General features: G+C 41.9%; 1 protein-coding gene across 5 annotated transcripts in view; it reads left to right on the forward strand.

Moving 5' to 3' along the window:
• The window catches only part of FARP2 (FERM, ARH/RhoGEF and pleckstrin domain protein 2), a 104,368-nt gene that overhangs the window by 81,314 nt on the left and 10,963 nt on the right, over positions 1 to 12,091 (forward strand). For 4 of the 5 annotated variants that reach the window (XR_013543024.1, XR_013543025.1, XM_020786311.3 and 1 more), the window contains 9 exons: positions 1,097 to 1,230; positions 2,139 to 2,220; positions 2,687 to 2,924; positions 7,359 to 7,489; positions 8,292 to 8,360; positions 9,138 to 9,227; positions 9,839 to 9,921; positions 10,470 to 10,588; positions 11,278 to 11,441. Coding sequence is in view for 3 of the 5 variants with exons in the window: in XM_020786311.3 (XP_020641970.2) it covers positions 1,097 to 1,230; positions 2,139 to 2,220; positions 2,687 to 2,924; positions 7,359 to 7,489; positions 8,292 to 8,360; positions 9,138 to 9,227; positions 9,839 to 9,921; positions 10,470 to 10,588; positions 11,278 to 11,441 (1,110 nt within the window). In the remaining 2 variants the exon portion in view is untranslated. The remainder of the gene's footprint in view (positions 1 to 1,096; positions 1,231 to 2,138; positions 2,221 to 2,686; positions 2,925 to 7,358; positions 7,490 to 8,291; positions 8,361 to 9,137; positions 9,228 to 9,838; positions 9,922 to 10,469; positions 10,589 to 11,277; positions 11,442 to 12,091) is intronic. The other variant, XM_072995896.2, reaches the window with a different exon arrangement.

The following is a 12,091-nucleotide window of genomic DNA, read 5'->3' on the forward strand; positions in this document are numbered from 1 at the left end:
TTGGGAAAGGATTTAAACTGGGGAACCAGTGCCAGTGAAGAAGGCTGAATTACCGTCTTTCCCAGCACAACAGGCCCATCTCAGATCATGGTCCCTAAAAGCTGGTCTTAACTTTTGAAGGGAAAAAACACTTGGAGACTCTGTTCACAAGTATTTCAGTCTGTTGTTTCTGGATGGGCCCTTTTTTCTTAGATTAGTTTTATTTAGTTGCTTAACATGTCAGCTAAATATGTACAGATCATCAGAAGAGGCCTTTCTCTGTGTCCCATCACCTTCACAGGTGCATTTGGTGGCAACACAGAAGAGGGCTCTCTCTGTTGCTGCTCCCAGACTTTGTAACTCCATCCGGCCCCCAACTGGAGGCCAGGCTCGCCCCATCTTTGCTGTCCTTGTGCAAGCATACACATACCTTTCTCTTCAGGCAAGCTTTCTGTTCTGGCTGCCTGGGTGGGGTTTTTGAATGGATTGATGTCCTCTGAATGTGTTGTTGGTGTTGCTTTTGTTTACCATTTCTCAGAGTGGTATTTGTTTGATCCTTTTTAGTATTTGTATACTTATTATTTTTAATTAAAATATTGTCTTTTAATATAAATATTGTCTTTTAATATTGTAAGCCATCTTGGGTTCATTTTAAGCAGAAAGGTGGGGTAAAATAATTTAAATAAATACATGTGTTACAGACTCCCATGCAGTCACTTAGCCCTTCCTGGAAATAAGCAAACAAGCTAGGAAATCCTGTTAACTCTTGTTCCCTTTTACATCCAGACAGGGAAGCTGTGTTTGATGGCTTACAAACAAGCCAGTATTCTGAAGTGTACTGTACAAGTCCTGCTTATACTGAAGCCACCTTAACTTGGCTTCCTGTTTGGAGTATGTGGATCATCTGAATGCAGGAAGTGTCTCATATTATTAGAGAATTTGGCTGTATCTGATTGTGTTCCCTGCCTGTAAAATGGAAATGGTAATAATAGTAACTGTTCGATAGACATACATGTATAAAAAATGGTTTCCATTATTTTTCTGAATTCTTTAATAATTTTCACCATGTTCATAATGGGAAAAGAAAGTCAACTTCGTTCTGTCTCATTTTTGGCAGTGGTTCCGAAGTGCAGTAGTCAAAGAGAACGCTATGCCTGAAGGACTTATGTCCTTGTTCTTCTCTAACATAGACCCTATCTATGAGTTTCACCGGAGTTTCTTGAAAGACCTTGAGCAGCGGCTAGCATTCTGGTGAGGGTTTTTGTCTTGTTTGTTATGTGTTTGCTGTGTGAAGATCTAGGGGAGGAGCAAAGTCTGCACAGTTTTGATTTAATTTTTTGGAGAGCTGACCCTGCCTTAGATGGACAACAGACAACCCAAAATTGCTGCATCTCTCCTGAGCCTTCACAGTAAATAATTTATGGACCAATTTTTGCTCTGGCTTGTCTTCCCTCCATCTTGTTTGTGAGAGTCAGCACTCTATAAGAGGCTGCTTGTACTTAAAATATGTAAGTGATGAGTGCTCAAAAATGTAAAATATGATGCTTTTACCTCACTTTTTTGTGCAATATAAGGAAAGTTTGGACAACCTTGATTCATAGTACAGTATAGTGTATTGACAGTGACCTTTCTCTTTTTTGTTTGTTTGTTTATTATTATTAATATATTCTGCACCAGTCTTTAACCCAAGGCACAAAACAAGATGCATGGTTATTTTGCTGATAAATGGCTGGAAGCAGAGTGGTGGTGCCAACATTTTGGTGCTTCTTCCTTTCTTCTGTAGTTACTGGCCATGTTTTGACATCATGGTAGGCCAGAATTTTGTAATCCTGCCTTCAACTTCTGTTAGAAGAGGAACAGTTGCACTGTACTGAATTTGGACACCATACTGAACAGACCAGGTTGAAAGTCTGTGTGGTTTAGTAACAGTTCTGCTGAAGGAAGGAGCACAGTGGGAAGGAACTCTAGAAACATGCACCAGAGGGAAGCTAGATCCAGAAAAGGAAAAGGGGGAGATTTTATTGTTTATAGATCCGAGTTGTCATTATGTGCAAATGTTGATATCCTGGAAAATAATTTTAATCTGTTGGCTGCATCTGCAAAATAATCTTAGGATTCATTTTCTCCCAACACTTGACTTCTCACTTTCTCAATTATAGGGAAGGGCGTTCCAGTGCTTCCACAAAAGGAGACTATCAACGGATTGGTGATGTCATGCTGAAAAATATGTGTATGCTAAAGGTGTGGAAATACAAGTAATTCCCAAGACCCCAAGAAACTGGTGTTTTTTAAATCTTTCCAGCATCAAATTAAACAATGCCCAATTTTTTTAATTTCCTTATTTGTTAGTTAATGCAAAAGATAATGTGTATCTTGTCTAGGCTACATAGCTGATTTCTACCCGGAGAGGTTTAGGAGCAGGTTTCTGGTAGAATTATGGCAACCCCATTTATCTGCTGATCAAAATTTAGCACTGTATCTGTTAACTTCACATTCTCTGAGGTTAAGTTGTGTGCAAATTCCAGTTGTTCCTTTATTTCTAATATTTATTGCAGTATGTACATGGTTGCAGGGTGATGGGAAGGCTTTTTTAAAATTCCCAGTAATTTGTCCTGTGCTGCAGGTAACTTTGAGAATGGTAACTTTGTCTCACTGGTAGCTTGAAATAATTTTGTGTCTCTACTCACGGACATATCTGATTCCCCAGGAATTTGTCAGCTACCTGCGGAAACATGATGAGGTCTTGACAGAACTAGAGAAAGCAACTAAGCATATTAAGAAACTGGAAATGGTTTATAAGGAGTTTGAACTCCAGAAGGTTTGTTATTTGCCGCTCAACACTTTCCTGCTCAAACCAATCCAGAGGTTAATGCACTACAAGCTGATCCTGGGGAGACTTTGCAAACACTACACAGCAGATCACCGGGACTACGCTGACTGCAGGAGTGAGTGATGGATCAGGCAATTTGCAAAAAAGGCCCAGTTGATATTTTTCTTTCTTCTCAATACATGTCACTGATTAGTAGCATTTGTCTTGGTGGGAATAGTATTGGTACAGAACTGATTGGCAGATGTCATTTTCTTTGCTCTCTATCCTCTCACAAGAAACAAAAATGCATACATACATACACTTCAAAGCTGCTGGTGTGATTGTGACTAAATATCTTGGCCTTCTGGTGAGCGAACTGTTCGAACCTATGCCCTTTCATTTGGGGTTATATTTATTGAGCCAAGGACTGATTCACATGTTTGCACACATTGCTTGATGTCTCATTGCTCAGACTAATTACCTTAAGTGTGAACAATTAACAATGAAGTTGCCTTCATTGAATGATGAAGAAATGTGAGGTCATCCTGATTGGCTTTTAATTGCATTGTCCCATTTAATAGATAATATGGGAAAGGTATATTTCAGTTCACCTATAGGCATGGTACTCCAGCCAATGCACTTTGAAGTTTTTGTAATTTTTTTGTTTTGTTTTGAAAATTGAATAAGAGAACTGTGGAATTAAATGCTATGGCATGTAAGACTAATGCAGTTCATAATTATCTCAACATTAACCTAAGGATTTTTCTAGCCCTAATTAATGGTTACAATAAACATTATAGTCTTATAACTGTGCATAAAAAAGGAGAATGCTGAAGCCCAGCACAATTCTCTGTCTTTTCCATATGGTAAAAATGACCATCCTGTGGATCATTATAATTAGCTTGTAAATACGAATGTCACTGTCTCAGAGGGCAGAATACAGCTGTGGTGGATATTAGTCGAGAGTATTACACAGCCCCATGTTCCTCTCTGTGGACTTAAATTTTATGCTTCCTTCCAAATTCTTCTCTTTCTTATTTTCCACTGCCCTCTGAAAAATACATCAGTGCAACATGAGACTCAGACTCGTAGATGCATCAGTTTGAGAATTGAATCCATAGACCCAAAATATCATAATTATTCATATGTAGACATGCTTGATTTTGCATAATTCATTGGAGCACAAGAAACAAAACTCCAATACTTTGGCCCATATATGACACATGCTGTCTGTGCCATGGCTTTGGGGATTGCTGTTACTGAAATACAACCTCAAGCTTCCTTGGGTGGGCTGAACTGGTTGTGTGATTCTTTGGACTCCAGCCCCAGTTCTTAGCCTTATTGCTCCCTCTTGTTTTCTTAACTTTCTTTTCCTTTTCTTTTTGTAATTCTTGTAGCTCCAGCAACAATATCCTCTCTTCTATGGAAGCATATGTGTAGTGCCAACATTTCCAATAAATACTGAGCAAGGAAGACTAGTTTCCCACTCCCTGAACTGCTCTTCCTTTTCACACCCTCTTCTTGCATCAGCAGTTACACAACCTGTAGAGCTACTCCAGGTGCTTGTCACAGCTTGCTGCAGAGTTCCAGCTGAACTGCTGTGCCAACAGGGCAGCACTGTGAGGGCTGTGTGTGTGGCTACATTTGTGTCTGTTCCAAGCAGGCTTTTGGTGGCTAGAAAGATGATATATATAGCATTCATGCTGTGGTGCTCACGGCCTCCTAAAAGGTTGCTGGGCGTTCAGCCGGAGAGTTCGACCTGCACTTATCTACCACCTTTGCACTGGATAGAGTCCATAGACGTCAGCAGTGCATAGCATAAGCCCTTTGAACAAGTCTGACCTAAAAAGAACATTTTGCATTTATTCAGTACTTTGCAAGTACAGACTCATGGGCTTTATGATTCCTTAGAACTCACAACAGCTCAGTTAGGTAGCACTCTTAAATGATAGCAAATCTGTGGCCCTCTTCACTACTGGAAGTAGCCAGACCCTGCTGTTCAAGAGACCAGTCCTCAGTAAGGATTTTTAATAATGAATTTTTATTAGAAAAATAAAGTTTCATTAGAAATCAGTTTATATTGTAAAAGCATTAGCATTAAGAACATATTCAAAGATCATTGCAGTTAAATAAGATAACTATTTCTCATTAAAAATAATAAACTCTAAAAGCTAATCTAAAGTAGGCTATAGTGGGCTATGGGGGGTTAGCGCCACCTCCTTCTTTCTCCTTACTTACATCCTTTCTCAATCAAGTCTTTTATCTCCCATCATCATGGAATAGAAATCCAACATCAGAACAACACACAAACCATTGAACACAATTCACATAACCCATTGTCCATTTTCTACCTTCCCAAACTCCTCCCTTCTTCATGGTCCATTCAGCTGTCAATCAATTAACTTTTTAGAGGTTGTAACACCTCTCTCCGCCCTTAATTCCCATGAGAGTGCAGGTGTTGTTTATGTCTTCCCTATCAAGCTTGGAATGTTGAGTCTCCCAGGGCCTCTTGATATGGCCTTCAAGATACAGTGGTGCCCCGCATAGCGACGTTACTCCGTTTCAGGATTAACATCGCTATACGGAAACATTGCTGAACGGAACAAAAAACCCCATAGAAATGAATTAAACCCTGTTTAATTCGTTCCTATGGGGCAAAAACTCACCGTTCAGCGAAGATCCTCCATAGGGCTGCCATTTTCCCTGCCTCGGTAAGCGAGGCGCGAAACGGGCGGCCATTTTGGAACCGCTTATCAGCTGGGCGGCGGGCTCTCGGGAAGGAGTGCGGGGACCTCCTCCACTCTCCTTCCCAAGCGCCGGCCGGCCTTTCCCCCCAGCTGGGCGGCGGGCTCTCGGGAAGGAGTGCGGGGACCTCCTCCACTCTCCTTCCCAAGCGCCTGCCGGCCTTTCCCCCCAGCTGGGCGGCGGGCTCTCGGGAAGGAGTGCGGGGACCTCCTCCACTCTCCTTCCCAAGCGCCGGCCGGCCTTTCCCCCCAGCTGGGCGGTGGGCTCTCGGGAAGGAGTGCGGGGATCTCCACTCTCCTTCCCAAGTGCCTGCCGGCCTTTCCCCCCAGCTGGGCGGCGGGCTCTCGGGAAGGAGTGCGGGGACCTCCTCCACTCTCCTTCCCAAGCGCCGGCCGGCCTTTCCCCCCAGCTGCGTGGCGGGCTCAAGCGGCGTGGCGGCTGCAGGGTGGGGGGTGTCCCAAAGGCTTCCAGGCAAAGGCCTGGAAGCCTTCGGGACACCCCTACCCTGTCTCCACCACCGGCAGCCGCCCCGCGCCACCTACCCCAGCCGTGCTCGGATGCCTGGAAGTCCGAGAACGGGTGGGGTAGGCGGCGCGGGGCGGCTTCAAGCGGCGGTGGCTGTAGGGTGGGGGGGTGTCCCGAAGGCTTCCAGGCAAAGGTCTGGAAGCCTTCGGGACCCCCCTACCCTGCCCCCGCCGCCACTGAGAGCCTTCCAAGCTCTCAAAGGGCTTTCTCCAATGTCGGAGGGGGGCCCTTTGAGAGCTCGGAAGGCAAATGTCAGCGGTGGCTCCCGGGTCCTTCCGAGGCCACCGCCGACATTTTCCCCCAGCTGAGCGGCGGGGCTCCCGCTGAGCTGGGGGAAAATGCCCCTTCCGAAGGGGAATGCAGGTGGTGGCTTCGGAAGAGTCCCACCGCTCAGCTGGGGGAGAATTGGGCTATGGGGAAAAATCGCAAAGCGATTTCCCCCCATTGTCAACATCATAATGCGATCGCAAAAGCGATCGCAAAATCCGCATCAGTATGCGGATTCATCGTTAAACGGGGCGCTCGTTAAGCGAGGCACCACTGTATCTGGATGCTTGGCTGTAACAGTCTTCAGGAAAACTCTCAGGATGCTTAGAAGAACACATCCCAAAGTCCCACAAATCATCTTCACACAGAACCTATCTGAGTCCATTTTACATTTCTCTGAGTACATATCCTATGATCATGGCACATTTCTGACCACATATCCCATGATCATGACACATGCCACCACAGAGCTGTCTTCTTTGTAAATCTACAGAATTTGCACATACAGCTTTCCATTCTCTCATTCAGCCCTGTGACTGTCTTTCAGACTAAAAAGGGCAGTGTGCCATGTACCCATAACAGTATTGTGTTAACAGAAGGCAGTGCTATTAGAGTCATACCGCAATGTCCCTACTGTCAAAAGCCATTATGGTGCTTATGGAGATCCACTCGCCATGAGTGACCAAACTATGGATAACTTAGTATACTTTATTTGCATTATACAAATAGACATTGCCATATAATATATCAAAAGCATGGTTTATGTTGTAGTGGTGCAAATAATTTTCAAAGACATTTGTCTTCAGCTTCTCACAATGTGTTAGTTAACATAAACTCCTTGTGTATATGCAAGTTGTAATTACTGAGTAATCAAACAATGTTACATCTTAAGTTTCTCAATTGTATTGAGTTGTAACTTTAACTCAGTGGTAGTATCTCAACTTTCTGAATAGTTGTACAGTATTGGTTGGTAGTTGGTGGTGCTGTTCTGATCTGTTGCTTTGGGGGGTTTTTTTGTGATTCTCATCTGCAGATGCATTGAAGGAAGTAACAGAAATGACATCACAGCTTCAAAACAGCCTGATCCGCTTGGAGAATTTCCAGAAGCTGACAGAGTTACAGCATGACCTGCTTGGCGTTGATAACCTTGTAGCAGCTGGCAGAGTAGGCAATTCTTTTTTAGTTTAGAGTTAAGCCTTCTATAGTATGTGTTAATCTTGCCCATTATTTGTTTTGCTTATTTGATTCCTAAATTGATTGATGGCTTTGGAAGTTTTATTGCTTTATTTTAGAGCTAGTAAAAAAACTGAGCTGTTCTTTCCACAAACATATTTCAGAATTGCTCATTATCTGACCATTCTGAGGTGAGATTGTTTTGCTGTCATGAATCTTGAAATCCCTCACCGAAAATGGCTCTTTGAAGGGCTCTCAATTGAATTATCAGGAACGTATTTTCAGTGCTTCTGTCTGTGCTGCTCTGTAGAGATTCCAAGGACTAGCACAGAGCTGATGAATGCATTGTCATGCAAGCTGCTTGTACTGACTCACCATGGAGGAATCCCAGCAGTGAGAGTGCCTGTTTCGTTATGGGATAGGCTCTCCACGCTCCTACTTGTGCATGGCATCAATAAAGAGCTTTAAAAGCTATTGTTCACTGATACCTTATAACAGAAGTGGAGCTCTTGTAATTTATAGTGATGCTAATCATATGCTAGTTCAGTAGCCAGTTTGTTAAATGTTAGTAGTTTTGAATACATACATTCTTCTGGGCTACATGCTTTTTCTAGCTAAATGTAAACTGACCGTTCGCATTGTGGAACTCTTTCACCACACAACATGGCATTACTTTTTCACTTAAAGTGTGAATGGAAATAGCCAGAGGATGCTATATTTTGTAGAAGACTGAAAACACATCGAAATTTATTTATTTCAAGAATACTAAAACCCAGTGTAATTTTAAAAATAGGAGTTTATCCGAGAAGGCTGCTTATACAAGCTGACAAAAAAGGGTTTACAGCAAAGGATGTTCTTTCTGGTGAGTTGAAGTCTTTGCTCGAGATTGTATCTCACAATAATATTATCTTGCAGTGAAAGTACTGGCATTCCTAGAAATAGCTTTGCTGTACATTGTCTCATGCAGTTTGCTGATGGGAATGCAATTTTTATGTAAAACCTCTCTGATGTTTTATAAACAGATTGTAAACAGGGGTTTCAGTAGAATGCAAACCCCTTCCATAGAGGTGGGCAACTGCACAGGTCAGAAACACATTAGTTTCTCCAAGGCTTGTTTCTGTGTACTCTGATGGAAACAGAGTAGACTTTCTTGATTTGCTGGTGGGTGTTTACCTGTCTCACTGCCTGTTTCTTAAGTAGTTCCCAGGAATACTATCTTGGGGGCCTTTTATGAAATAGCTTCGGTCTTAATTACGTACCTGAAAATACTTGAACATAATTTTCAAGTATTTTTTTCTTAATTTAGAAAGTTTTGTAGTTGTGTGTGAATCGAATATTTGCTGAGAATAACTTTGTATATAAAAAGTGTTACTGCATAATAGTCTGTTGCAACATACTAGTTTGTTTCATTACAGTAAATTTCTAAAACTGGTTCAGCTTGAAGTAACTTTTTTTGATACTACAGATAGTGAATAATGATGTATGTTTTTCTTGGCTTCTTTTATCCTGTATTGTAAACACTGTGAGCTGAACTAAGCAGAAAAGTGGTATACAAATAAAGGAGCTATAATGAAAGAGCTTTTTTTCAAATAGTAAAAGAGGATAGTAAACTTTTGTTGACAATATGTCTGTGCCTCAGTTTTCAGATATGTTGCTCTACACAAGTAAAGGAGTCACAGGTACCAACCAATTTAAAATTCACGGCCACCTCTCTCTGCATGGCATGCTGGTAAGTGGTTCTTCACATAGTAGCCAGCTATTAAAACTGAAGAACATTGGTTATGTGTCAGATTAACCTGAGCTCTGTAATTGAATGTTTAGATTGGGTTGGGTCCTCCTGCATGCTGTGGCAATTTTCTGTGGGTGTTTATATGCATTTTTGTCTGTGTTGGAGATAATGGGAAAAACAGGCATTGTCTATTTTCTGGCAACAGAGAAACTGAGAAAATTAAGGCTGTACTCTTGTGGGATTACTATTCTCAAGGCTAGCTGGATGTGCTAACTGATGTCACTTCCACACAAAAGCACTGTTTCCTCTCCCTCCTTAATGAAACCTTTGTGTGTGTCTGTGTTTAATTTTCAGCTGATAGTGCTGGATCCTCCGGTGAGTAGTAAGCTAGTGAGCACATTGGCTACTATATTTACCAACAATTGAAGTGGTAATGTAATTATAGTTGATAGTTTTCCCACTAGAAGCTAATTAGATGTAAATTGCCAGTGCTTTTAAAAATAGCTGACATGCAGATTTATTGCTGTCATCAAGCTGTTTCTTTCCACTCACAATTAGAGATGGGTGTACCATCACTCCCTGGGCAATGATGCATGTTTATCTTGTTGCAGGTGGAAGAGAGTGAAAATGAATGGTCTGTCCCTCATTGTTTCACAATCTATTCTGCTCAAAAAACCATAGTAGTGGCAGCCAGGTAAGCAGTTTCTCAGTATTCATTTATGAAAAGGTAGAGATGAAAGAGGTCTTTCAATGATATTGAAGGTGTACACACATATAACACTGGTCTTTGTTCCAAGCTAAGGAGGGGAGGCTTCGAGATGACTCTTCTCTTCAGTCTTGACACACTAACCTGGTGAGGTGCACATTTTTAGCCTGCAGTGGAACTTCAGCCAAAACCTAGGAGATGCAGTTGTATCCTGCACCCTCACCATTGAAATCTGTCCATGCATATCAGTATGTTTTGTCTTTTCACCCTAATGTGACTCCAAAGAATGAAAAAAAATCCTGAAAATATTCTGTGGTTTTTAATACTTGAATATTTGTAGAAGCTACATTTGTTAAGACAAGCTTTTGCAGTTACTAGATTGCTGCTTTTGTTATCTCTGTGAATTTTTTATGAAGGTACATAGAATTGCTCTAAATAATGATCAAGCAGTGGTTTTTCTTGAGTTGCAAATCATACACTGCAACTGAGCACAGGAAGTTTTATCCTTGGCCATCAGTTTGTTATGTGTTTTGCAGCACGCGTCTCGAAATGGGGAAATGGATGGAAGACCTCAATGTGGCCATTGAAATGGCTAAGAAAACCACTGAGAAATCAGACATGTTTCTAGAAAATTCCCTATGCAGTCGTTCTAACAGTGAGTAGTATTGTGTCACTTGTACACTGTGCTTGTAGGCTAATGATACACTCTATATGTTTCTTTAAGATATAAACAGTATAGACTATGCCGCCTACAGATGTTTTCAGCTAAATAAGCTTCCATATGCTCCCTGATGCTCCAGTTACTTAAGGCTTGGCAAATAAGAAATTCCAACTGTTAAAGTAATAGTAAGAATTTTTGTGGTGTGTGATCTTCCTTTCCACCCTTTATATTGGAAAATATCCATCCCTGTAAACCACACTTTGTTTTCCAATCTAGGGATTCTGTTGAACCAACGTTCATTTCCTGTGTTTTCCTGACTTCCTTCCCATATCAGTGGGATCCCTTTACAAGGTCTTGAAGTACCTTGTGGCATTCCTCTGGTCACAGTTATTTATTCCCTAGGTTTCTCTTCTCTCTCTGCAAGATTTAGGTGGGACGTTTCCAAGCAAAGATTTTATACTTCTATACAAAATAAAGTCTAGTTTTTCCAGTGTATTGCCTCTGAAATGCTGTATATTTCATCAAACTCTGAATTGTAAAAGCCGTGGGTGTCAGAATCAGAGTAACCTGTGCATGCTATTTCCTTTTTCAAATGGAAGATGTTAATATAGTGAGGGACTCATGCCACTAGCACTATCCATGTACCACAGCCTGTTAAATGATGCTCCCTTCTCCTCCCTCAGGATCCTCAGATGAGGTTTCTCTAGAACAGGAGTCCGAAGAGGACATACATTCTTCTCGTAGTTCCCTGGACAGGCAGAGTCACCACCGTGCCAATACTACTATGCATGTGTGCTGGTACCGCAACACCAGTGTCTCCATGACTGATCACAGTGTGGCCGTCGAGGTATCCAGCAGCAGAGCATGCACCCCTCTCACTTGCCACTCTTGTCTGTCTTGGTTGCTGGTTTTTCTGCACTGTATACCTGTGTGAGGTTTTAACTGCCACCCCCTTCATTACCTTCTGTCACGTCAGTGCCCATATGAGAGAAAATGAATGGGTGACTACATGTTTGAAAATATTCTTTGTGTGCACCTGCATGTTGCCATCATGTTCTCAATGAAGTGGTGCTTTGAGGAAAGAAAAATGAAGGGAGAACCTAACAGTCTGTCTTGTCTGAGTCTCCAAAATTCTCTGCTGGGTTTTGTGTTCTGTTTCTGCACAATATTCTTCTGTCCTATGGCTGATTAGCTTGGAGTTGCATGGTGTTGTCTCTTACTGTGTGCCCAAACTGTTACTTGGAAGAGGTGACCTTTGCTGTAACATAACATTTTGGAGACCGTAATGTTATAACCTGGCACCGTTGGCCCAGATGATGTCTTGTCACTTATCTCTGTCCCTTAGTAGTACCACCTCTGCATGATACCTGCGTATTTTGATATACTCTTCCTTATGGGGTTTTTAAGGGATATAGACTTCTTGGGTTTTTTTTTGGGGGGGGGTTGCTTGTTTGGTTTATATCCCACCTTTTTCCCAGAAGAGGGACTCAAGGCAGC

Source organism: Pogona vitticeps, chromosome 3, assembly GCF_051106095.1.
Source record: "Pogona vitticeps strain Pit_001003342236 chromosome 3, PviZW2.1, whole genome shotgun sequence".
In the NCBI taxonomy this organism is placed as follows: domain Eukaryota; kingdom Metazoa; phylum Chordata; class Lepidosauria; order Squamata; family Agamidae; genus Pogona; species Pogona vitticeps.